Source organism: Botrytis fragariae (genome assembly GCF_013461495.1).
Source record: "Botrytis fragariae strain BVB16 chromosome Unknown tig00000061, whole genome shotgun sequence".
NCBI classification, from domain to species: domain Eukaryota; kingdom Fungi; phylum Ascomycota; class Leotiomycetes; order Helotiales; family Sclerotiniaceae; genus Botrytis; species Botrytis fragariae.
In genome coordinates this window covers 394,832-421,097 of record NW_023500994.1, presented here as the reverse complement: position 1 = coordinate 421,097, position 26,266 = coordinate 394,832, and the positions used below count along the sequence as shown (strand labels likewise).

At 43.3% G+C, this 26,266-nt stretch overlaps 10 protein-coding genes across 10 annotated transcripts; 7 read left to right on the top strand and 3 right to left on the bottom strand.

Moving 5' to 3' along the window:
• Positions 1-3: 3 nt before the first annotated feature.
• Positions 4-1,873, top strand: Bfra_008249 (putative amidophosphoribosyltransferase protein; the record flags this gene model as incomplete). Its single annotated transcript, XM_037338612.1, has 2 exons — positions 4-1,730; positions 1,786-1,873. The coding sequence occupies 2 exons, from the start codon at positions 4-6 to the stop codon at positions 1,826-1,828; spliced, it is 1,770 nt and encodes a 589-aa protein (XP_037191918.1). The 3' UTR covers positions 1,829-1,873.
• A 1,140-nt stretch (positions 1,874-3,013) lies between these two features.
• Bfra_008248ib (uncharacterized protein) lies at positions 3,014-3,716 on the top strand (the record flags this gene model as incomplete). Its single annotated transcript, XM_037338611.1, has 2 exons — positions 3,014-3,403; positions 3,471-3,716. 2 exons carry the CDS (start codon positions 3,014-3,016, stop codon positions 3,714-3,716), a joined length of 636 nt encoding a protein of 211 aa, XP_037191917.1.
• A 774-nt stretch (positions 3,717-4,490) lies between these two features.
• On the top strand, positions 4,491-5,723 carry Bfra_008248ia (uncharacterized protein; the record flags this gene model as incomplete). The annotated part of the gene is made up of 1 exon (XM_037338610.1): positions 4,491-5,723. The coding sequence occupies one exon, from the start codon at positions 4,491-4,493 to the stop codon at positions 5,721-5,723; it is 1,233 nt and encodes a 410-aa protein (XP_037191916.1).
• Positions 5,724-7,279: 1,556 nt separating this feature from the next.
• Positions 7,280-9,220, top strand: Bfra_008247 (putative aldehyde dehydrogenase protein; the record flags this gene model as incomplete). Its single annotated transcript, XM_037338609.1, has 3 exons — positions 7,280-7,338; positions 7,397-7,568; positions 7,619-9,220. 3 exons carry the CDS (start codon positions 7,280-7,282, stop codon positions 9,218-9,220), a joined length of 1,833 nt encoding a protein of 610 aa, XP_037191915.1.
• Positions 9,221-9,832: 612 nt separating this feature from the next.
• Bfra_008246 (putative choline transport protein) lies at positions 9,833-11,823 on the bottom strand (the record flags this gene model as incomplete). Its single annotated transcript, XM_037338608.1, has 6 exons — positions 9,833-10,062; positions 10,123-10,381; positions 10,469-10,798; positions 10,873-10,892; positions 10,948-11,599; positions 11,683-11,823. 6 exons carry the CDS (start codon positions 11,821-11,823, stop codon positions 9,833-9,835), a joined length of 1,632 nt encoding a protein of 543 aa, XP_037191914.1.
• Positions 11,824-14,733: 2,910 nt separating this feature from the next.
• On the top strand, positions 14,734-15,513 carry Bfra_008244 (putative gnat family protein; the record flags this gene model as incomplete). The annotated part of the gene is given in 3 exon segments (XM_037338607.1): positions 14,734-14,982; positions 14,995-15,169; positions 15,245-15,513. The coding sequence occupies 3 exon segments, from the start codon at positions 14,734-14,736 to the stop codon at positions 15,511-15,513; spliced, it is 693 nt and encodes a 230-aa protein (XP_037191913.1).
• A 1,344-nt stretch (positions 15,514-16,857) lies between these two features.
• On the top strand, positions 16,858-18,531 carry Bfra_008243 (putative dna repair protein; the record flags this gene model as incomplete). The annotated part of the gene is made up of 1 exon (XM_037338606.1): positions 16,858-18,531. The coding sequence occupies one exon, from the start codon at positions 16,858-16,860 to the stop codon at positions 18,529-18,531; it is 1,674 nt and encodes a 557-aa protein (XP_037191912.1).
• An 864-nt stretch (positions 18,532-19,395) lies between these two features.
• Bfra_008242 (putative quinone oxidoreductase) lies at positions 19,396-20,349 on the bottom strand (the record flags this gene model as incomplete). Its single annotated transcript, XM_037338605.1, has 1 exon — positions 19,396-20,349. One exon carries the CDS (start codon positions 20,347-20,349, stop codon positions 19,396-19,398), a length of 954 nt encoding a protein of 317 aa, XP_037191911.1.
• A 716-nt stretch (positions 20,350-21,065) lies between these two features.
• Bfra_008241 (uncharacterized protein) lies at positions 21,066-21,965 on the bottom strand (the record flags this gene model as incomplete). Its single annotated transcript, XM_037338604.1, has 2 exons — positions 21,066-21,625; positions 21,686-21,965. 2 exons carry the CDS (start codon positions 21,963-21,965, stop codon positions 21,066-21,068), a joined length of 840 nt encoding a protein of 279 aa, XP_037191910.1.
• A 934-nt stretch (positions 21,966-22,899) lies between these two features.
• On the top strand, positions 22,900-25,760 carry Bfra_008240 (putative only proline and serine are matching in the corresponding protein; the record flags this gene model as incomplete). Its single annotated transcript, XM_037338603.1, has 4 exons — positions 22,900-22,930; positions 22,975-24,002; positions 24,298-24,834; positions 24,888-25,760. 4 exons carry the CDS (start codon positions 22,900-22,902, stop codon positions 25,758-25,760), a joined length of 2,469 nt encoding a protein of 822 aa, XP_037191909.1.
• Between the last annotated feature and the right edge of the window lie 506 nt (positions 25,761-26,266).

The window sequence follows — 26,266 nt, the reverse complement described above, 5'->3', positions numbered from 1 at the left end:
AAAATGTGCGGAATTCTCGGTTTGATCTTGGCCGCATATGACGACCCCAATTCAACCACAGCGGCGTCGCAAATACACGAAGCTCTTTACTATTTGCAACACAGAGGACAAGATGCCTGCGGAATCGCTACATGTGCCGCTGGAGGTCGAATCTATCAATGCAAGGGTAACGGTATGGCTTCAAGAGTGTTCCAAGATGGATCTCGCATTCAGGACCTTCCTGGCTTTATGGGCATCGGTCACTTGAGATACCCCACAGCTGGAAGCAGTGCAAGTGCCGAAGCTCAACCTTTCTATGTCAACAGTCCTTATGGAATTACCTTTGCGCACAACGGAAACTTGATCAACGCTCCAGAGCTCAAGCGCTTCCTCGATTTCGAAGCTCATAGACATATCAATACCGACAGCGATAGTGAGCTAATGCTCAACATCTTTGCCAATGAGCTCAATGAGACTGGAAAGGCCCGTGTCAATGAAGAAGATATCTTCAAGAGCTTGGAAAGAATGTATGGCAGATGTGTTGGAGGCTGGGCATGCACAGCAATGTTGGCTGGGTTCGGCATCCTCGGTTTCCGCGACCCACACGGCATTCGTCCCCTCATCTTGGGTTCTCGATTGACCGAAACAGGAGCTAAGGATTATATGATGGCTTCTGAATCAGTTGCTTTAAAACAACTTGGATTCAGCGATCTCGTTGATATTCTTCCTGGACAGGCCGTCATCATCAGAAAGGGCTCAGAACCTCACTTCAGACAAATTGTTCCACAAAAGAACTATGCTCCAGATATCTTCGAGTATGTCTACTTTGCTAGACCTGATTCTATTATCGATGGAATTAGTGTTCATAGAAGTCGACAAGCTATGGGAAATAAACTCGCCGATACAATTAGCAAGGTTCTCGGCCCTGAGGCAGTCAAAGAGATCGATGTCGTTATTCCAATTCCTGAAACCTCCAATACATCAGCTCAGAGTGTTTCGAAACGTCTCAAGATACCTTACTGTGAAGGATTCATCAAGAATCGCTATGTCTTCCGCACTTTTATTATGCCCGGACAAGGTGCTCGTCAAAAGTCTGTTCGCCGCAAGCTTAGTGCAATGGAGTCTGAATTTGCGGGACGTACAGTTCTCTTAGTTGATGACAGTATCGTTCGTGGAACGACCAGTAGGGAGATTGTATTGATGGCCCGTGAGGCAGGTGCAAAGAAGGTCATATTCGCTTCCTCTGCTCCACCCATTACCCACGCTCACATTTACGGTATTGATCTTGCATCGCCTCAAGAACTTGTCGCACATAACCGTGATAGATATGCGATTGCTGAACATATCGGTGCGGACGAAGTCATCTACCAGTCATTGGAGGATTTGAAGGCAGCATGTGCAGAACTTTCTCCTCGCGATCCAAAGACACAAGAATTTGAAGTTGGTGTTTTCTGTGGTACCTATGTAACACCGGTTCAAGATGGTTATTTCGAGCACTTGGAACAAATTCGAGGTGAAACTCGTAAGATGAAGGTTCTGGAGAGCGCGAAAGAAGCTGTTATTCATGGCGTAGCAGGAGAAAAAGAATTCAATCTCATCAGCCAGGGAGCAGTAGTAGATTCAAAGGGTCAGGTAGTTCCAGATGCCAGCCAAGATCAGGTCGGTAATGGAAATGACAATGGCAATGCGAGGCCCAAACTAGAGTCTAGCGAGTCTAGCACACCTTCGGTCAGAGATCGTCAAGATATCAGGTATATTTACTCGCTATCAATACCTTACCCTGGACAACACACTGACTTTTGATAGTTTACATAACTTTGCGAGTGACTCTAACAGAGATTACAACTGAAACTTTTGAAATTTAGAAGTGAACTCAAACTTCAGCAAACTTTTAGATTAGATACAACTATGGCGCGGCTTTTTGAATTTGGCAACTTTGGCCAAATTGGCGATTCAACGAATACCAAAGAGATTTCGATGTACAATATTGGTGCTGAAATCTTATCATGAATAATCATTGTGCGACTCGTGAAGTGAAGGAAAACAGTCCGTCAAAACAACCTCAGCATGTGCTTCAGACTAAATGTTTGCATATCATGTACCTTTGTGCTACAGCCCTGCTACATAAACGCGCGTCACTCGCCAGTACTCTTCTTGCTTTCCATTCACAGTTTCCTTGTTTTGCTCTCGCATCTGAGCATTACAAATGAATAGATCATGCCATGTTTTCATCCATTCATACGATTCGCTTCGAACATGAATGATTATTATATCGTGTTCATTCTCATCACCGTATACCATTCAAACACACCGCCTTCGGTGATTCCCTGTTGCTATGTCAGAACGAGGGCCTAGATAATTGTCAGTGCTCGCTTAGGTTCTAGGCGGGTACTAGGTAGCTAGGGGTACCAACAACTTGGTTCGTAGACAAGGTTTGCGAAACCAACCGTTGCAAATATTTTGTGTCTCACATCTCGCATGTTGATTCTTGCTCCGCCCCGTTGCTTTCGGATGTATCTGGGCGGACTTTTTGATAGATTGCAAGTTGGGATTATGGTAAATGTGTGTTTGTTGGAGGCGCATGTGAGAGTTGTTTGTATGTCATTGTCGTCTTGTCTCTTAATGGTTCTCTAAGCGCACTGTTGCTGCGCAAAGTTGTGAGAATTGGGTTTCTGGGATGGGATGGGAGATTTGGGTTTGAGGCGTGGGGCTTTTGGTATCTGGGGGTGGTACGGGGTGGGGATCTATGAATAGTTTGTGAATGAGAGTTGGCTTGGTTGAAGAGCTTGTGCTCTCGATCAATGGCGCTGCGTTGAGGTAGTCTTTGGTTTTTGGCGCGTATCTGAAATGGTTGTATAGTGATGGTTTCTCTGGGTGTGATAGTCGTGAATATAAATATCTACATCTTCCCCCTCAAAATTAAGTTCTCAGTTTCAACATCACACAGTTATCTTTCTCATCAGACCAATCTTATTATCCTTTGTCTTCTTTGATCACTCAATTACATATTTGGCTTGAAAACCAGCCTTTAGCCATGCATATCACCCTATCACGTTCCCTCGCCATCTTGGGCGTATTTGCCTACTCTTCCACAGCTTTAATATTGCAACAAACACCTACCGGTCTTCAAAATGACTTGGGATATAATGTCGCAGAACGAACTATTTCTCCTACAGTAATAGATTTCAAAACTTTCTTACCAACATCTGTTTCTGTTACTCCTTCCAATAAATCATCGCCTGCAATTGCACTTGAGCAAAGCGAAAATGCCGATACGGGACCAGAAGAGAAACTTCACGCACGCAATCTGGGTCCATTGGGTCAAGAAGGATTCAACATCGCTACATACCTAAACACCAATCCCACCAACACCGAGGTTGCAGTAACTTCTCAAATCCTCGCCCCCGTGCCTTCAATTACTGCGGTAAGTAGAATTATCCAGATATTCCCATTCCGTATCAAAACATACTGATATTCATTCACCACTCCAGGATCCCAGTTGGAGTGAAGAATTCCTCACTCCCACAACTACAGTAATCGTTCCTGCTTCCACAATCTACTACACCGAAGCTACAGTTACCATCACCCAAACGACCATCACCGTCACTGCTCGGAGTGTCAATACATTGGCAACCCATCCTGCCATTCTACAGCTAAATCGAGCACCACCGCAAACATTGCAAACCATTACCAGGTCGTCTACACTCGATTCTTCGTCAAGGGAAAGAAAGGCGTAGTTTCGAGGAAGATAAAGAGGCTTGTGAAGCGCTAGTGCAGTCGGAGGTGCTTAATTGTTTAGAAACGAAGGGGTTGTTGGTGCCATTGACGACGGTTACGGAGATGGTGGGTGGCGCGACGATGGTTTTGGTCGAGGTTAGTGTGGGAGCTGGTAGGGGACGGAGGGGGGCGAGGGTTACGGGGAGGGAATGAGGTTTGGATGATGGGGTGGGTATGGAAATGGAGATGGAGATTGTGGTATTATTTTTTTGTTTGGGTGCTTTAGGGGCGTACTTGAGGAGTCGTTGTGAACAGGTTGAAGAGGTTGCGTGGTTGGTAAATGAAGGGGTGAATGAAGATTGGTAAGCGAGAATGTCAATGTCAAGTTGAAAACTGGTTCGCTTGGAAGTACACATTAGGATTATTTTCCAATTGAAAGGTAGATTATCGACCGTCCTATTCACTTCCATGAGACTATTCTTTGTGCCTCGAAATGGTTGATTTCGAATGTCAAATGCGTTTCAAGCTCTGGAAGCTAGTCTGGATTACAGGGTGGAGATATCTGCTCCTTCCTTCACGATCAAGTTCGGTGATGGTTCTTGCTTGTCATTCCTTCTTCACTTGTCTGCAAATTGGGACCATTTCTTTACTCTTTCATGCCCCTTTTCTTCATTTTTCAACCACAACAGATTCGTTATTTTTAGTCTTCATTCGCGTGTATCGCTCTATTTCACTTCTGAATCATTGGAAAATTAACTTCGGATATTCTTTTGTATATCGAAACATTCATAATCATGGCACCAACAAGTTCAGAATTTTTTAATTCGAAACTTAAAGGACCAATACTTCAAATCATAGAAGATCTAGGACCAAGCCCTCTAGGATCAAACCCTATAAGGGCAAGCTCTCTAGAATCAAACCCTGTGATATCAACTCCTCCAGTCTTGGTCCCTCCCAAAGCAGGCCCGAACTTGCTATCAAAGCCTAAACTAATTCGTGTCGCATCACAACCAATTCCCCTCAGAACTCTGATCACTCTCCTCAACTACGAACGCGTAAAATCGGATTGGCGATATGAAAATCTCAGTCTGTACCACAGCTCAGAAATGCAAAGTAGAGGAATCGAAGAGTCCGACACAGTGTATACAGAGGGAGCGCGATGTTTCTGCTACGACGACAGTCCTTACCCACCAGATCAACAAATATGGCGACAAACCACCTGCAGAGTACATCCTGAAGCACCTCCAGGAACACGACAGCTAAGTTCTGCGCAGCTTGAGCGCGCATTTTATGAGTCTCGGAGTGCAGAGTGGGGTCCTATGTGTGAGTTGATGTATCAACTTTTCTTCAAATTTTGTGGGAAAGATCAACAACTGAAAATTCAGATCAGCGATGAACAACCAGTTTTGGTGGATGCCTCTAGAATGTACGTATTGCATTTTGCTTCGATACATCCGAGACATCGGAATCTCAACGGGGAACATCAAACGCCAGACGGTGTCTTTCACACACTGATGTTAGGAAGTTGCGAAGGAAGCGTTCTGGTCTTCCCTCCACCGATAAAGAATATGGATCTATCGAGTAACGGCGAGGAAAGTCATATCGAGTTCGAAGATTGCTTTGTGGTTGATATGCTACATATGCGATATGGTAAGAAGGGATTATTTGAGGAGCCCTACTTTCTAGGCAGTGGTAGGCAGTGGGAAAGTTTTATGTTAGCCAATGTTTGTGCAAGTCTTATATATTGTGGAGTAGAGCAACCCAGTTTGACAGAGAATCGAGAAGAGTGTTCCGTGCAGATGTGGGATTGGTTTTATGAACATTCACTGAGAGCCTTTCATAGATGGATAGCGAATGACCAAAATCCGAATTTTCTATGGTGCGACTATTGTGGAATCGGAGGTGCAAGATTTGTTAGATGTTGTGGAGAGGGAGATGAAATGATCAGGTATTGTAGTGAAGAGCACAGACAGAGAGGATGGGCGTTACACCGGTTCACTTGTAAGAACAAAGCCGAGGATAAGTAGGATGTGGACTAGTGGCGAGTATTGTGGATTCGAACTCGAGAGCAAATTTGAAACTTGTAAGGAGTGTGAAAAGAGTGGGAAGACATTTAGGTATTTCAATTCAAAGCAGCGATGGAATGGGTGGCAGTTACACCATTATCGATGCGAACGCAAGAAGTATCCCGCGAGTTAGTAGAGGAAACTCAAGCGACCGGTATAAAAAAAAAAGAGAACATTAAGTCGACTGCTTCAATAGGGTAACTGCAACTCAGGCGTTTTTGTTCAGGGAGGAGAATTCTAGCCAGCGTCCAGTAGTTTTACTTGCAAATGTACTACACGTTTCAATCTTGAAGTCATTATGACATTTTGACATTTTGACATTTAGAATACTCTTCAAAAAGAAAGCGACATGAAGACACAAGCTATGTTTCTCATCTAACTCTCGTTCGCCAAACAAGATTTCAAATCCCATTGTTTGAGATACAATGAGACGACGAGTATGATCTGATGTATATTTCTAATCTCATCCTTGCCACCAAGGAATTCCTCTCGCTGTTGAAAGCTACGGTTGGCTTCCAAGTACTAATTGGAGAGGGTGTCGTTTTAACAGAATTTTTCTATCCAATCCTTCCGTATCTCATTCTTGAAGTATAGAAATGCCACTCATTGTTCATAATTTCCTAGTTGTCATGATACCAATGGGCAATGTGGTAATGTGCGTAGTTTCTCATTCGTAAGCGTAATGTCTAAACAAGATCTTCATAATTGAAAATCGATATCTCTAGTAGATATCTCAAAGCATCAGTTCATAAATACCGGTATCCATAACATCAATGAACGCTACGCGGCCTACAATACTTCGTAGGATGGATTGAACACTGCGGTATTTGGTCTACCGCCATAATTGCGATGCTTGGATGAGTAGACATTATTCGCGGCTGAAAACACAAGAGATAAACAACTTGTACTATACATCTTCCTTGTCCTTGTTCGAAACTTTGGCTTCATACAATAATTCACGTTGTGAGACCTAGCTCTTCGTGTCTTTCTCTCCGCACTACAGCACTGTGTAGGTTGGAATCCAATCCAGTCACTCTGAAATCTCAACTCAATCCCATGATCATGGAAAAGTTACGGGGAGATTGGATCAAATAACGCCTCTCATCCTTCCTAACATCTACTACGGCGTAGCACTTCAAAGGACTACCCGATTCAGTAACACGAGGCCCTTCGGTCCGTGTATTGCATATAGGCTAAATTGTTTAACGTAGTTCAACGTTGTCATCTTTCGGGGTCTTATGCGGAAAGTTCCGTGATGAACCTAGCAGGGATTAAGCTCTCCCCAGAAATTTGTTTGGGCCATCGTTACGATACTGCTTCTTCCGTTTCTCAGAAAGTTGTTGTTCTTTGAAAGCATGATTTAAAAGCGTTCATTGATAATCGGGTTGTATGAACTGATCTGCTGCGTTTCTTCTGGTCAATGGGCTTAGTGCTGGATATCCTTCTTTGAAAATAGGCCCCGCAATCGGCCAGCATATACCAATATCTACCAGTATTGCTTAAGTGCAGTCGACCAAATGGAAAGAGACCACCCCCTTCCCGATGGACCTTTTGCAGGCTGGAAGCATGGAGATGTGTAAGTTGAGCTGTCGCAGAAAATTTGGAAACCATTGCTAATCTCAATGTGTCTATAGTGAGAAGCTCATGTTCACGTTAGCCGCTGGAGCTACAGCAGTTGTTGGATGTTTTCTCTACGGAACAATTCGCTTTATTGAATGGTATAATGCGGAGCCAATTCTACGCTATTCTATTGCTGAACTCAAGGCACCAGAGGAAAAGAAGATTTTGGAAAATCCGAGCATCAAGGTTGGTGGAAACAAAATAGACACAGGGGCAACGACGCTGATGATATATAGGCCGCCGAATCCTCAAATATTCAATGTTATGCTCCAGCGACTGGTCAATTCCTAGGATATGTCACCCCTTCAACGCCCGAAGATATTGATAAAGCAATTGAGAAGGCACATGTCGCACAGAAGAAATGGGCGCGAACTACATTTACACAAAGGCGACAGGTACTACGCTCTATGATGGCATACATATTGGATCACCAGGATGAGCTTTGCAAGGTCGCATGTTTGGATTCAGGCAAAACCATGATTGATGCCGCATTAGGAGAAATCTTAGTGACTGTCGAGAAGCTTAGCTGGACTCTGAAACATGGTGAAAAGGCATTGAGTCCTTCTCGAAGACCTACGAACTTGCTCATGATGTATAAGAAGAATACGGTCCAATACGAACCCTTGGGAGTTGTCGCTGCTCTAGTCTCTTGGAACTATCCTCTTCACAATTTGCTTGGCCCAATAATCTCCGCGATTTTTTCTGGAAATGGAATTGTGGTGAAAGCATCCGAAAATACAGCTTGGAGTGCACAGCATTTTTCTCTTGTTGCAAGAGGAGCATTATATGCATGTGGTCATGATTCCAATCTGATTCAAGTTGTTACATGTTGGCCAGATACCGCAAATCATCTTTCGTCTCATCCTAGGATCTCTCATATAACTTTCATCGGTAGTCGGCCAGTCGCCAAATTGGTAGCCGCGGCCGCATCTAAGCCTTTAATTCCAGTCGTCGCCGAGCTTGGGGGGAAGGATGCAGTGGTTGTCATGAATTCCGCGGTCAAAGACCTTCCACGTATCACCGAAATCCTCCTTCGTGGTACATTTCAAGCCGCTGGACAAAATTGTATTGGTATCGAACGAATTATTGGTCTTCCTGACGTTTACGACAAAATTGTCGCAATACTCGAGCCACGGATTCGAGCTCTTCGTGTCGGTTCTGCTCTTGACTCTACAGCAGAATCGCCAGTTGATGTCGGAGCAGTCATTTCTGATGCTTCATTTGACCGACTTGAGAAATTGATCGCAGGAGCTGTCTCGGATGGAGCTCGTCTATTGGTTGGCGGTAAACGTTTCAACCATCCAGTCCATCGCTCCGGTCATTACTTTAGTCCTACTCTAATCGTTGATGTCACCCCTGATATGGCCATTGCCAACGAAGAGTGTTTCGGACCTATTTGCGTCGTTATGAGAGCCAAAAACCCTGAGGATGCCTGTAACATCGCAAACCAACCCGATTTCGGGCTCGGTGCATCAGTTTTTGGATCCAAAGATTGGGAGCTCAACGCCATAGTCAAGAACATTAAGGCCGGTATGGTGGCTATAAATGATTTTGCTGCATACTATGCAGTTCAATTACCATTTGGTGGCGTGGCCGGCAGTGGATATGGAAGGTTCGCTGGCGAGGAAGGCTTAAGAGGACTTTGTAATATCAAAGCTGTCTGTGAGGATCGTTGGCCATGGTCTCCTGCTTGTACTGCTATTCCTCCCCCACTTCAATACCCGATTCCGGACACTACAAAAGGTTTCGCATTTACGAAGGCGGTGGTGGATATTGGTTATGGAGCTGGGGTCAAAGGTAAATGGAGAGGAATTAAAGTCATGTTGGGGATGAATTAATTTGGGATAAAGTAGTAATAGATGGAATAGCGGGCTGGCTATCGGTATAGGCGGAAGTCTTTATCTAGTGTGGCAAGTTTTTGAGATAATATCATATGCGAGATACCTTTATGCGAATACTTATCATGTACATTTGAGATGACGAATTCCGCAAAGACCTTTCCTTAAGAGTCACAGGAGAAAGAGGCAAAAGAAGAACTCGAACAAATCAAGTAACAAGACAAATGTAAATTGTTTCCGAAATGATTTTTCAGAACTGGGAATTTAACAATTGAATACGCTTCACTCTATGCAAAGATTCCCTTGTTGCCTAGTGGTGACTACCAGTGCATGGCCGACTCATGTAGTAAACTGTAACCCAAGTCTGATAGAGCAATGAATGAGACTTTGCACGCAAATTTCGCGCAAACCAAACATCCAATTACAAATTCGCTCGAAGCCCCGCATGCCTCATAGCATCAAACTTCAACCCGTGAATTTTTGACCAGATCTATCTATTATACGATGTTTTCGGTCCCTATTCATTCACGTTCATTCCATTCTCCTTCCTGACTTTTGAGCTGTAGAATGTGTCAAATTCTAGGCAGACCAAACCCCATTACTTTTGAAATGTTACAAATGCACCTCGACAACGGGTCCATTCCACTCATGTCTCCCCAATATAATATAGTATATTATACTGAATATCATTACAGCACCAGTAACCAAAGAGCTATAGTTCATGTTCGCTGCAGTAACCGGTAATGCAGAGGGCCAAAAGCTGAAGAACAGAACAATAGTCAGGTAAAGAATAGCAAAAGTGTTGTTGATAGTACCGAATACTCCGGGAACATGCCATGGTCCTATTGATTTGCTTCGAGTTAGATTTTTGACACTAGAATTGGGGAGAAGATGTGTCTTACCCCAAACCAGTTGAGCACCTGTAGTGTTTACCAAAGCTGGTCCATCAGAGATATCTGTGAGTTTTTGAAACCCTCCAGTGAGACGACGATATAGTAAGAGAACCGCGCAGATCAAGTAGGAGCTATAGAGACCAGCTACAGATAGAGATACAACATCATTGAAGACGGTCGCGGATCCGATATTGATCAATGCAAGTAAGCATGAGACAACGCATGTGATAGCAATAGACCATAGCGGAATCGTAGTGCGACTATCAACCTAGATTAAGATACACAATTGTGTTAGTGTCGAATTGGATATAGGCCAAGTGCATATTCGTGGGATCAAGATTATTATTGCACCCACCTTTGAAATGGTTCTCCAACCAGGCACACCATGATCTCTAGCGAACGACCAAAGCATACGAGATGTCGAAGCGAGACTGCCAACAGTAGCGCATAGACCTAATATAGCCACTAGCGACGCCATAGTTGCTGACCCACTTACAGATCTAGTCGCTTGGAAGAAAATCTCGATAAATGGGTATCCAGTATCTGTCAATAAAGCAGCATCAATATCTCCAAGACAAAACAAAATTGCTATTATCATTGCAAAACCCATGCTTCCGTTCAGTATTACGCTCAGGATGATGGATCTGGGTACTACTAGAGATGGATTGCGAATTTCTTCTGACATCTGTATAGCTTGTTAGTCTTTCGTTGAAAATCTCGCTAGGCATCATTTAATTCCTCATCTGGTAGAAGACTTACGTGGAATGCGCCATCCGCACCTAAGACAGTGTTAGCAAATTATACAACTACCCTCCAAAGATGTCAAAAGCTCACCAAGAAACGCGAAAACATTTCCAATTAGCCCGACAAAAAACGAAAGTCCTTGACTCGACCAATTTCCTTCATTCAGCCACCCAGTAAACACATCCTTTGCCGAATCATGCGGTGCCAGTACAACCAAAGGAATCAAGGTACTAAAAAAGCCTAAAATATGCAGGACCAAGATCAAACCTTCAAACTTCGGTAACAAACTACTCCCTACCGTATTGATAAAGACCGCAAAAAATATCGCCGCCCAATATAGCAACGTGCCTTGCCATGAAGTTTCAGACGCAGCATACGAAGGTACAGTCAACACAATCAACCCCTGAATAATCGTCCCGGTGAGATAGCCACCCGAAGCAACAAGACCTTGCCAGCCAGTAACGGTCAACCAGCCTGTTATGTAGCTCAGAAATTTAGAGCAACGGCGAGGCGCAAGCATAGAAACCCAGTGGTATTGGCCACCTGAAGTTGGAGCCATAGAAACTAGTTCTGAGAGCGTGGAAAAAACAGAAAGATTACCAATCCAGACGAAGATAAACCCGTAGATGATTCCGGCTGGTCCACCGTTTTGAAGTCCGCTGATGAATACGGTTAAGCTTCCTTCCCAGGTAATTAGAATAGTGCAGCTGAAACCGAGGATGGACATGAATGCAAAGTTTCTCTATGGGAATTTAGTAAATGATGAATCATCTTGTGGGAAATTGAGTGATGAGCGATTTTGATGAAATGACAAAGTTGACAAACCTTCAAAACTGGCTTTTTTCCCAATCGTATCAGTTCATCTCGATCTCTACTTTCGGCACTATCATGGCGTGCTAGAGTTTTGTTGTGAACGGCACCGAGCTCCACAGCTTCGACTTCATCGTCGCGTTTGTGCGTGGTCATTTTGGTGATAGGAATGTTTATTTGTTGACTCTTGAATCCTGGGATTGAAGATATCTTAAGAGAGATTCTCATTTCTTTTCCTCGAAAAACGACGAAAAATGAGGTGATTTATCCAAACGATGTGGTTGCAGAAATTAGATGGTTGCTGGTTATCACAGGGGTCTAATGAAAATGCTACATGTGTTTTTATCCATGGAGTTGCACATGCACATGGGCCGATTTGTTGTTCTAGACTGGGATTCAGACCCCTGATACATATCAAAAATACAAATCTTTCCTGGGGCATTAGTCCGGGATTTGTTTTGTGTTATGCGGTAGTTGAATGCTCTTTGGAATGATTTCAAATGTGGTGGTATTGGTACTGATACTGATGTCGTGAGACTTCTTTCTATCCAACTAATTTACATTTAATTTCCAGGTACGAGGTTCGGATATGATTCTGGATTGACTAGATTCGCTCTGTCCATCCCATAAATTTCCTTCATCAACTACTATAACAGTACTTGATTGAGTAGCTGAACGGGCCGGCGCGAGTTCTGACAATTTCTGGCTCTCTAAATTGCCTCGACTCGTAAAGCCCAATCTCTGGCTAATCATCTTTCCTATCTTTGATTTTTTGATTCCTCGGGGATCAGACGTGTTGCGATTAAAATCGCCATCATCTTCTACCGCCCTGCCACCTCGTCGACGCAAGTCATCCAACCGTAATAATCCCGACTCTAAACTATCGAGAAACATCTTCAAGTATGGAACACACGCTGTGATAATGCTAAGGCACACCACGATCTGGTTGCAAATTGCTGTTCGCCACGGATCAAAAGTTGGATCCTGTACCCTTTTGTTCAGGTAAAATAGCTGACAGGATACAGCAGCAATGACACTAATGTAGTTTAGTTGATTGAATCTCAAATTCTTCTTGTACTTATACTGACCAGATACGAGTACCAAAGATACATATCAATGTGAGTTTCCTACTCCAGGTAGTCTGTATGTGTAATGCTATGAATGTTATAAGCAATATTAGACTGGTATCGGTCACAACTATCGCGCTATAATTCCAGAAAGCTATCTTGGTCAAAGAATGTCAGTAAGAGTTTGAATGCAAAAGTAGAGCGTAGAAAATACCGACTTGGTTGAAACATTCGCCGGCTATGCTATCCCATCCTTTCGAAGACCGACACTGGAAGGCAACGGCCAAGATAGAAGTAATAGCCCATAATGATATCACAAGCCCAAGGACTTTTGTCGCTATTCTTTCAGCTGCAATAGGTGTGAAGTCATAAATGAGCATTACTATAGACATTTTTGCAAAGAACAAGCTCGCGATATAAAGTATACTTGCTGCGTATTCTGCCTAAAGTGCTGTCGGTTAGTTTGGTGTATTCATCTTGAATCATGGTCAACTACTTTCAAAATTGTTTCTACTTGCCCATCTGTCAGTGTGTCGAAAAATTTACCAAACCCATTTGCACATTCAATTGCAACTGCAATTGTCTGGCCGATGGAAAAAGTCAAAAGTCAAAAGTCAGAACACTTCCAAATTTTATCAGAACTTGCTTCGCTCGCCATTGATATCATTACGAAATGATCTTGCCATTCAAACTTCTCCGAGATAGCCAGCTTTGTACCTAGATGCGCACATACTCCTAGAGCTGAGGCAGTAATTGGAATCCACACAAATATCTGCACCAAAGGGGTCTTGTTGGAACTCGTTATGAGCGCCTGCGTTTGATTCATGCTGGAGGCTAAAAGGGTGAAGTGGAGAAGAGAATAAAACGGACTGCACAAGATTGTTTGACATGAATATTCTTTTTGCAAGGCGAACAAAGGAACAGTATACAATATACTCTGGTTATGCCTGTAGGCTATGATTTTTAACAGTCATTTTGAGATGAGTATGTAAACGGAAGACCGGGAATCATAACAACACTTGTTCCATGAGCGATGGCATCCGAGTTTCAACATTACGAATTTTAAAGGGAGGCTATAGTGACGCTCCTAACGGTTGGAAAAAGTCGGTCTCATCTCCATGGAACATGGCTGATTTGTGCGACTGGTAAATGCAAATCTTGATTGACACTCATTGCAATATGCTCAAGCTCCTATAAGATTGCTACCAACAGATTGAGTCAATATAGAAGACTAATGTTACTTCTGAATTCCATGATTTTGTGTTGAAACTTGATAGCACATGCCTTTTCATCCAAAGCATTCTCCAAAATGAGAAGATTGATCTTAGAAAATATGACGTCTGAATGCTCGGCGCTATTGTGAGGTGTAGTTTGTGATCTTCCAGCTTTTGCTTGGAAGCGAGAACCATTTTAAGCTGTGATTAGAATCTAGAATCGAATGCTTGCCACACGATCCTGGTGCCGTTTCCCTATGTGGCAGCTCGAAGAAGATTACGGAGCAGAGGAACCTTTCTCGAACCATGAATTTATTTCGGCAAAAGAAGATTACGGCTTCTCTACTTGATAAGAATTATCCTTTTCATACCAGTTACATATGTTAATGTAACGTTGACAAAACCTAAGCCCCGCACTAAACTTGGCTCAGAGTCTTATTACCGTTTGATTTCAAATGGCTGCGTCTATGCCTAAGCCCCATCAGGGCATCTCTAGTCTAGACGAATCGTTGGTACGGAATCACTACCGGTAGTCTGGAACGCCCTGGTTTAGTGCTTACTGGCCCACTCTAATTTATCCGGGCCTTGCTCCGGACCCTAGTTCCCGTATCTTCTTAGGCTTAACGAGATATAACTCCAGTGAAACGCGACTTCGTAACGGTACTTTAAACAATGCCTAACCAATCTTATTCTAGGAATAATCGGGATATGGAAATTAGTTATCGCCTAGTTCCTCACCTGTCCAGAACGCTCGAAACAATCTCAGTTCTGTCCATCTCAACGATATGACTACATGTCAGAACTTGAATTCTCAAATGACTCTCCAGCTTCAACCCATTGATTCCAAGGTTGATTTTCCTACGCTTACACGGTGCCTGTTTGAGTCCTATGAAAGCCCTTGGCAAAAATTCTTTCATCTTTGGTTCCCCATCCAAGAAACAAGTGACAATGCCCGCGAAGATGCAATCAATGAAGCAGCAAGTCGGCTGAAGCTATGGCATACACACGATCCATCGAGTTACTGGCAAAAGGTCGTCGATACCTAGAATGGTAGAATTGCAGGTGGGGCTCTATGGAGAATTTATAATAAAAATCCATTTGAAACCCCACCCCCTTCTACTGTGATTTGGTTCCCGGACGATAGCTCCCGCAGGTATGCCGAGCAGGCACTGCAAACACATTCTAGACCTCGATATAAAGTGGCACAGAAACCACACATCTGTGAGTAAAACAGTCAAATATACTGCTTGGAACTGACCAAAGTATAAGATCTTCATATCGTTTTTACCCATCCAGACCACCGACGCCAAGGGGTTGGTCAACAATTTATGAATTGGGGCATGAAAAAAGCGGATGAGTTAGGGTATGAATTTCTTCTAGATGCAACACCGTACGGACGACCTCTATATGATGTGAACGGTTTTGTCTATGTCGAAGAGAACATAAATCATCCAAAGACCGATACACCGGATGAAAAATGGAAGGAGATCGACGAAAAAGTAGGCTCTTTTACTTTCTGGCTCATGAGGAGGCTTCCTGACGATAGAAACGAGGTAGAAGTATAAATCATGTAGTGGAAAGATAATTGAAAAACAATCGTTTACCAGTAGCTGACGTTCGAAACACACTTGACTATTCTCCTTAAATTTGCATCGAATACGGAGCAAAACCTTCCCTCCACATATCTCGAGCATCACTTTCTGAAGCATTGCATTCGCAGTTAAGGCTTCTAGGTGTTAAGATAGGTAAGTGAGCGGCCTTCGATAATAATGATTAGAAGCCCGTACCACTCTGAGGTGAAGGGGAGAGAGCCGTATAGGTGTCGCTATTATCAAGCGGAAACATTTACTCTGCGGAATCCCATGGATTGGCTGCAACAGTGAGCTTGCAATCAAATACCCAGTGTATATCATGTCTCTTCCAACCCAATCGTTCCACATCAGACTTGGGCACCAGGTAGAGTATGTGATCTTTCAAGCTCCATCATCCTCCAACATTTATATGTCTGATGTCAATCTCTAGATGTTTGACACTTATCTGATCATGAATGATTCCAGAGAGTGTTTTCAATCTTCTAGAACTGGGCATCGGGAATTGACATCTGGTTAATCAATCGACTACATAGATAAAGACAAGTGAGTGCTCAGTAAGTATCAGTAAGGTAACTAATCATTTTCACAGCTTCCTCTCCTTATTTTTAAATGGTAAACAATCCCCAACGTTCTTAGCAGTTCGTTTTTGTCCATTCATTAGCTGTATTCCAACAAGATGATGTATCAATGTGAATGACAGGACTGACCAGGAATTAAACCATTTCCATCCCTCTTTCAAGAGAAAAAGAGTGAATAAACTTTTATAGCTCCATTTCATCTAAAATGTTTGGTAATGAGAATGTCATTTGAAGTGAATTCAAGATTTCTCCTTTTTCTTTTGAGGTTTGAATTTTTCTTAATAGTTTTTCAAAGTTACTTCTTAACTATCTTTCTTCTGGTATATTTTCAAAGTTATCCCGAAGTTTCTCCAAGTGGGAGAACACTAGAAAGATACCTGGTGTGTCTAACGCTCGAGCCTCTCTACAGTCAAAGTCCATAAAACAACTGCTCATTTTGTATTAGTGAAAGTATCAGTGGCGTCGATATTGTCATCATAGAGAATATAGCTTCATTGTCAAAGGTATAACTTATTGACATCTCATCTTTGATTTTTCTACTCACACTTTACATCTTGTTTTCTTCCACCTCACAACCACAATTCACCTCCATCCTTTCTTGAACTCGGTCTATCATCTCTGCCTTGAATCTCCTTATCTCTATCATTCAGTCTCTTCCTTGAGCTGCTTTTAATTAACCTATCCTCCAAATTAATATTCAATTCAGTCAAGGTCAGATTTCAAGATTTGCAATTCCATCATGCCCACTCGAGCCGCCACTAAGGCTGCAGAAGCTGCTGCAGCTCTAAGTTCTGCAGCAGCAACTCTTTCATCTCCACCAACTACACCCGCCGACAGTAAACAAATCCTCAAAAATGTCGCCACCGGTTCGTCAACTAAGTCTCGAAAGCGTGCTCCACCAAAGAAGAAGGCAAAGTCAGCGGCGGAGCCAATGACAGGTGGCTGGGATGTTCTTCCTCATGGGATGGGACAAAAGGGTGATCTTCTTGATGACAATTTCGGCAATGCCGGCACGAAAGTGACTCCCACCACTCCTAAGAAAACCACCCGAGCCAGAGTTACCAAGACTGCCGTTAAAACTTCTATCAAAGATGAAGATGAAGAGAAGCCACTTAATCTTGGCAATTCAGTTATTCCTGATCTTCTTGAAGATATCAAGGAAGAAGAGCCCAAAAAAAAGAGATCGCCACGCAAGAAGAAGGTTGTCGATGTATCCACGGAGGTTGATGGTTCCCCAGCTAAGCCTGTCAAGGAAAAGAAGAAGAGCTATGGTATTGTCTTTGGTGAAACACCTTTCCCCGATCACGTCTCGCCCACTGCCCAAGAAGCCGAGACAGTCAACAGCTTGTTGACTGCTCTGCATGGTGAAGTCAAGCCACCAGATACAGTTCCAGCTCCCTCCGAGACTGTCACTGGATGTGGAGAGGTTCCGGATGTTCTCGACGCGACTATGAGAACCCTTCTCAGCGCTGCAACCACCGCTGGCAACGCCAACAAATCAATGGCAGGTCTGAAGGCGGAGTATGGATTGAGAACTTCTGGCAAGGGCGCAGGCAGCGTTTCATGGGAGGCCGTACATGCTTCATCAAGGGAAGATGTTGAGGAGGCTATCAGATCAGGCGGGCTTGCTAAGGTCAAGGCAGGCTATATCAAGGCAATTCTACAAGTGGTTTTCGATAAAAACAGCGTACTTCTAGAGACTCTACTGAAGGAGGCTGATACTGATGTTCCAGTTCCATTCGTCGGAAAGGTTCTGGAGACTAAGGAGCAAAAGGAAGCCGAAATCAAGAGCTTGCGAGAGAACATGCTCTCACTTGATTATGTTCACTCATTGGATAAGCCAGCTGCCATGCGGGTATTGATGGATTTGCCAGGTATTGGGGTCAAAACTGCAGCATGTGTTGCTTTGTTCTGCTTGGGACGACCCAGCTTTGCTGTCGACACACATGTCTGGCGTCATTGTGTTTGGCTTGGTTGGGTTCCAGAGAAAGCAAGCCGCGATCAGACCTTTAGCCACTGCGAAGTTCGAATTCCCGATCACTTGAAATATTCCCTCCATCAACTGTTCCTCCGACATGGAAAGACATGTGGTCGCTGTAGAGCTGCAACAACCGAGGGTTCTGTGGATTGGGAAAGCACTGTCTGTCCAATTGAGCACTTGGTCAATAGAACTGGAGACAAGAAGCAACCAGGCTTCAGAGCTGGCAAGAAGGCGGTTGTCAAGAAAGTTGTAAAGAAGGTTGGCAAGGGTTCTAAAAAGAGAAAGAGAAACTCCGAAGACAGTGACGAGGAATCAGAGGCCGAAGTAGATACGGAGAATGACATGGAGTTTAAGGAAGACAAGGTAGAAGACGAGTCTGATATTGAAATCGAAGCGGACACTGAATCCCGCGTCAGCGTCCAAACAGACTGAATAATTCTTATCACTGAAGTAACGAAAGGGGCATCTTTTCACGGCACATACATAGGAGGAAGCGTTTGCATACTTGAGGTTATTTTCTAGCTATTTGCTATCAATTTGGAGCTGGCATGAGGGTGGCATATTTGGCGTTTTTACTTAGATACCCATTTCCTTTCACTGATTACGGATCATTTCATGGAGATCATGTACTGGGAAATATGGGAGCATTGAGGTACATGAGAGGAACGAGATACACGGGGACGTACACTGTAATTAGGTGCACTGATTGCATTCACATGGGATAAATGGGGATACATTGTAAATAGAGCTTGCATTCATTGCATTGCAACAATAAGTACTGACATAACTATTTGGCACTTGTGGACTACACGTGATGATGTTTTGTTACTTTAATGCATTGGATCAAGGCTCTTCATCTAATGTGTATGTCATTCCACTTATTTTCACACTCTCCAGATCCAAATTCCTAACCTAGCAGCAGTCCACGGACCTCCATGCAAAAAAGAAAATTCACAATGGCTTCCTTCCTTTCTTATATCTGATCGTTAGGTCGAATTGTCTAACTTAATGTCAATACAGTGAGACCTAGTTGAGCTAGATAATTTTCTAACACTGAGCTTTAAGAACAACTTGGATTCATCAAAATATTGAAAGTGTCCGCGAGTCGATTTATATTGAAATTCTCAATAGCTCTTTGCTCGATCGGTTCCACTTCACTGCGGTTCACCATCCTTATCAAAACACTGCCTAGCATTTCGAAAGTGCAGACTTTCAGAAAGAAAGGTTACTACATAGACTTTTATATTAAATACACCACCTAGGTATCCCACAAGTAAGAAAAACTCTTTCTCTCTCTTAAGTCAACTTATCATGACCTCTCAATCCTCCCGACATCATCTCCCTCACTGTCTGTTCCATCTCCTTAGGCTTCACACCCACACTCGCCAACAGCTCATCCGACTTTCCATCCTTGATCTCACACTCTCCCTCACTCAGCGCCGTATAACTACTAACCCACCACTCCAACATCGCTCTTGGAAACCCCTTCTCCGCGTAATGATCGATATATTCCTGATCGGACACAATCTTCAATTTAATTTCCTTCCCCTTAATCTGCGATACCATTTTCAGCACCTCAGTCATAGACACCGTTTTCCTCGGACTCAAGTAAAAAAACTGTCCTTCATACTTCCCCGATGCATCAGCCAACACCAACGCATTCGCAATCCCCAAATCCTCCAAACTAATCATACTCAATCCCCCATCCCCCGCAACCACCAATTCCTCGCGGGGATCCGCAACCGTGTCGTAGAAACCCGCATATAAGGGCCACGATTCCTGGTAAAGTCCCTCTCGCACAATCGTCCACTTGATATCGGTTAATGTCTTCAGATACGCTTCAGTTCTCAAATGCGCACGCATCACCCCCGTCTTACTCTCTAATCCGAATGCTAATGATGCGTACACGATATGTTTCACGCCAGCTTCTCGCGCCGCATCTATAGCTGCAAAATGGTGTTTCTCGCGACCTTGGCCGTGAGGCGCATTGTTGAAATCGAGATCATTTTGAGGAGTGGATATTAAGAGGAGTTTGTCGGCACCGGCGAAGGCGCTTTTCATGGTTGATGGATCATTGTAGTCTGATTTTCGTACTTGGATACCTTGGGATTTGAGGGTGTCGAATTTGGCGTCGGAGGGGTCTGAGGAAGTGCAGATGATGAGTTCGGAGGGGGGGAAGAGGGAGCGAGAGAGGATGGCGTTGAGGACTGCTTTGCCTATTTTGCCGGTGGTTCCTGTGAGGGCGAGCATGTTGATGGTGTGTTTATTGAAAGTGTTTGCAATTGTTGGATATGTTTTTATGATGAGGGAGTTTGAATTGATCAATAAAATAGCTACTTATCACAGTCCTCCTCAGGTATTTATATCTCATGTGAAGTCAATGATCATTAATAATTTCAAGCACAATGAGACTCTCCTGTGGGGTCTTATGGGGCGCATTGAATTCGGTGATAGGCAATAGATGATAAATCATCCAAGTTGTACAAGAATACGTATAAATAGAGAGACCAGGCAAATATATTTGCCTGATAGGAAGATCTTCTTTGAGATTCACATTCGCTCGAACCATCACAAGCACGCTTTTCTTGGGAATTTAGGTATTTTGAGAAGGCCGTTGGACAGAAACATATCGAAAATAACTCCAAAATTAATAATTGGTTACGAGATGAAGCTGGGGAAGATTTCAGGTTTTCCTTTGGAAGTGAAAGGAGGGGTTGCACACTTTAGATCACGTGGGCTTCGGTCCCGAGATGGATAGTCTTTGACTAAAAAATCTGCATGAAACTTTAAGATCCAGTCTTGGTAGTTGGTGCTTAACAAGACTGAGATTATGCTTCGAAATCTTCATCGGAGATATCGTATATCTCCTAGCCATCAATCGAGGAGTGTGGTCTTGTTTGGTACCAAAAATATACAGCGTTCTCGTTTGCTGTATAACAGACTACATTCCATATCTGTTGTCTTCGTCATTCGACACCATAGAAAACGAGCTCGAAAGAATCTAGTATTTCCTCGATTGCTTTATTAGTTCTAGAGGTGGTATTGTTGTCTGTGTTACGAAGAATCTTCGGTTCATCTTCTAGATCATTCGATTTGACCCTCGTTCCACACATCCACTGGCCAATACCAACTACGAGATCAGAATTCGAAGCTTCGACATAGTCTCCTGGATAGATCGTGGGAAGCAAAGTCATGGATTCATTGCTCATAATCCATGAGCTAGTGGCAGAGTTCGGAGGAGGGGAACAAAAGTCCCCGTGATACAAGCTCATTTCAGAACTTCTTGGTGTATCAAATGTATCGAAGCTCTTGCAACTCTGTTCATCATCAAGGTGAAGCTTCGAGCTGTTACTTGATGTAGATGGATCGAGCCAGATGTCATGAAGCTCCTCGCATTGCTCCCATTGGGAATCAAAAAGCTCGAAGTCCACGAAGTTGAGTCCATCATCGAGATTGGTCGGCACGTCGATTAATCCTAGAAAAGATCTCGGCGATGATTCTTGGAGTTGTTCAATTTCATGATCATCTATTGATGCATAGGAATCAGCATATTTTCAGTAAACCAATATGAGGCATGGCATCGCACTGTAGTCACTCGTTTCGGTATTAGAACTTCTAATCCTGCAACAATGGTTCGTAGAGCAGCCCACAATATCAATGGATGGGACTAGCTCATCATCAGAATGAAATTCGTATTCGTGAGTGGTTGTCGGAAAGATAAATTGTGATATTGGCTCTTCTTTATTGGTGTCTTCTTGTCGATCTTGAGGATATGTAGGGTTTAGAGACGCTTGGTCGAGCCGCGGTAAGTTTTGATTATATTTGCAATAATGGTAAGGAAATCTATTAGATTGTGTCATCTCCATTGTTACGCAGGTTATTCGAGAGTAATTCGTGTGAAATTTGCAAAGCATAAGTACAAGTAGGAAGATAGTATGCACAATGGGCTGCTTTTGTAGCCATCTTACCTCTCATATAATATGGCTAGTGACCTGTAGACTGGAGGCGGTCTTCTGGTTAGAGGGTAGATATTTGCAAGCGGTCTCATCATCGACTTTGGACATCTTACATCTTACATCTTACATCTGCATAATGTGGTGGCTGACCCCGAACGCGGGATGGCCCGAAGGTGATTTCGTTTCTTTCTGTAGGGCTGGATTAAAAAAAGGCGGTCTTTGTGGAGTTCTCTTTAAAAACACCCCTACCTACTTACTAAAACCGCACTGCTTGTTCATTTAGTATAGCTGCAGGTGGTGTGTTTCTATTACTTTATATCGCAAACCTATTACTCACATCCGAAGCTATGCGATGTCCAATTATATTTCAGGGTGGTATATATATTTCTAGGACCGCCTTCTCTTTCTCGCCTTGGGTTGACATCTGCATCCCTACCTAAAAACCCACGGAATAGAAAATTTCTTTATCAAAACAATTTAATCAGTCTGCAATAACAAATTCTCACATACACTCACTGTCAAATCTATCATCCATATTGAATATCTTGTTTCTTGTTGTTTATTAGTTGGATCTTTAACAAGGCGCTCCTCAGGAAGATCAAACAACCGAAGGAGAGCAAGCACCGTAGCCTTCTTATGTCATACGCTTCAAGACTCGGATAGAACCACCCTTGCCGATTCCATGTCAGTGATCAATTCTATCAACAGTCAATTTGTCATTTATGTTATTGACTTAGCATACCTCAATAGAAAGAACGCTCACTCTTCTCTTGAGGAGCTTTTGTACTCACGTGACCGAGATTGATGAGAAACGAGCTGCCTCTCTCGATCATTCGTCCTCATCATGGATGACTTCTTAGATACGACAGGAATTGGTAAATCTACTAGAGTGACCAATCATATATGCTGATTCTTATAGACTTGAATAACAAATCAAATCTTTCCATTTATATACAATTGATTACCTTCAGAATAGGCTCGGCGGATGAAATAGTCATTGATGTACGAGAAGATTGTCAAGTCGAGACTGCTCGATGTCTGTCCAAACGGTTGGATTTTCGGTTTCGCTATACATATGATACTCGCAGGGTCACTATCACTCGGAACTCATCTCTCCATACTTTGGAGCTACCCGACTTGCACAATTATCAGACTGATTTGCAAGGATCATTTTATCATGACTTGATCATTGATACTGGAGATTCAAACATGGATATGGATATCTCTGCATACCAAGATTTCTTAGCACCACTACCTGAATTCTCTGGTGATTTTGATGCATTTGCGCAAGATATGGGACTTTCAGATGAGCGGTCTACTAACATGCTATTGAATGATTTGGACCTGGACGACAACAACACCTTTGGTACATCTACAAACTTTCAGATCGAGCATGATGGCGACGAGAGCCTGCCAGACTGGTTTGATCTGGTAAATATTGTGGACCAAGATCACTTTGACCCGGACACCAACATGCTGAATAATACTCGATTCGACAATAGTACTTTGGATATTCCACATGAATCATGCGAAAGTCTTCAATTGGTAATAGATAATCCATTTACTAGCGGATTTCAGAACTCTATAACCGATATACCAGCATGGAGAGGCACACCTCCAGCTCCTGTGGCGGTGCTAGATGTACCAACACCTCGACCTCTTAGTCCTGTAGAGCCAGTCCACAGTGTGCCATCAAAGAATTCACAGTCACAAGGGATCGACATTGTTGTCAAACCTATTCTGAATCGAAGCGATTCTAGCCTCGACAATACAGCATCAAGCTATCAAGAAGGGGTTTTTAGTTCGACGCCCGGTCATTCGAGTATGCCAACTGCTTATGGATCTTCGCCTCATCGTATGGGCCCTTTAGACTCGGCCACACGTGCCAAAGCAAATGCTGTAAAAGCTATAGGGGCTTGTTGGCGCTGTAAGTTTTTACGAAAGCCGGTAAGTCCACCGATCTAACTTCCCTTCACTTCAGAGAAGAATTTTCAGTGGTACGATTTTGTATTGTTTTTCTTCATATTCATCAGGGTTGCTTGGTGAATCTTCGTAGCGACTATTCCCAGGAACGATAACTCGGTTAGTGTTACCTTGAGATATGTGTCGCGACACCAGAAAAATGTGAAGATCGTTATTCTTTGACGTTTGGTTTCGTGTTACTGTACACGGCTCTCTTATTCATCAAAATTCGTTCAATCTATACTCAAAGTATCTAGAATAAGTAGCTAACATTTTAAAGTGCGATGCACAAAACTGTTGCATTCAATGTAAAGGGAAGCAGGGTGGACCGTGGCACAGTATCGGATGCAAACGGGGCGATATCAAAAAGAAAATGCTCCCGATATTCTTGTGTCCCGAAAGAACCATCGAAACACGGAACCCATCTACAGTATCGGAAATGTACAAGCCTTGGCTTTCTGCGAATCAATGTCGCCTCGAGATATCCAAGCGTCGCGAAAAGGATCTACGTCCTGAGATTGTGAGCACTTCACACCCCACGAAAATTGGGCAGTTTCTTCAAAATTTGGCAAGTGGTAGGCCGCTAGCCGTTGATCTACAAAGAAACAGATCATCCTTGTTAGAAAGATTCAAAGAGACTGCACCAGCTGTGTTGGAGCCGCTTGATGACTGCATTCTGACCATACTTTGGGGACTTCTTAATTGTGAAAGTGCAGAAAAAGCAGTTCATCCCTGGATGACATTACACAATGGGACCCTAGAAGATTTTATATTACTTTTAAATTCTGCAGCGATATATCAAGCAAGTTTTGAAAGTGTAAGTAGTAGCATTCTACATTCCTTATGACTTGAGCTCATTTAAATCTGCAGAACCAACTAATTGCTTACTCACTCACCTGCCTTCGGACTTGCGTCGAAGCACTGCACGTCAATACATTGGGGGGTTTCGAAGATTCGCATGGAGCATGCGAATTATCTACTTGTAAGGTAGATTGCATACGGGATCTCGAACTACAAGTAGAACAGTACCTTGATGAACTGTCTCGAGTTATTTTCTTGAAAGAAAACATGCGAAACCGATTCTGGTGGCTGTCAGCTTTTTACAGTCTTTGTATTCAGGGAGTTATTCGACAAGCATTGATATTATTGTCCTCAAATGACCACAGCGAGACATTGGGAATTGAGAAGTTGAGTTCTGCACAGTATTTACACATTGCGATTCGGTTGTTCTCTGTGAGTTCCGGTACCCATGATCCGTTAATTCGAGACTGGTCTTCTCAACTTGCGTCTCCACCGGCTGAAGTTGGAGCCCCAAGTAGCGAGGATTACCAAAATGCTCGATCAGCAATCAATCAATTCCAGTGGAGACTCAAAGGTATCAAGAAGTCTGGTAACTATCTGAAAAAACTGTTTGAGGATGATGGAAGTCCTCTTGCAGAACCCCTCGATGAATCTGGAACACTCGTTATTCTACCCGAACCATACCTTCCAAGAACCTTTACTTTAGAAACTTGTCGTCAAATTCGCGCCGATTGGGATTTAGCTCGATGCAACTACACGAAGAATTTGTTACAAATCGTCAAGAACTATGGACATGGCTCGAAAGCGTATACTGATGCTGAAGAGAAATGGGGGCTGGTGGAGGCTGAGTGGAATAGGGTAAGCGACGAAGCTATGGCGAACACCGTCAACCAAGCGCACAATGGCCGCGAAACACCAAAGCCCCTTCTTCCAGAGATATAGAGCATTTTGAGTAAGTTGATGGAATACAAATGTCAGTATTGCAGTCATTAACACGTTGAAGTGGGCTACCCAACGAGAGGGTATCAAACTATCTCATAAAACCCTTGGGAATACCAACGCTAGATGTCAAGCATCCTCGAAATTGCTTCCGCGTCAAACTACCCCACCCAATTTCCGATTTCACGTCTAACATCCTTTGCCCGCTCTCACTGCTTTCTCAAGCATTATTCATGTCGCCCTCAAAGCCGAGTTTCCAACAACTTTGTATTCAGCACGAGATCATCGCAGTGCGCTCCTGTTTGTGGGCAAAGTTTCATAATAATCTCAATTATCCAGAAGGGTGATCTAGGAATATCTGAGAAGTCAACATGTATCAGGAGAAGTAGAAGATGTGAAAGGAAAGTCGAAGGTAAAAGGGCCAGGAGATACGCATCCACTATATAAAGAACGTGAAGAGTTGATTTCACTGTGTCCACAAAGTTGAAGTCAAGGAGGTACAGGGGACC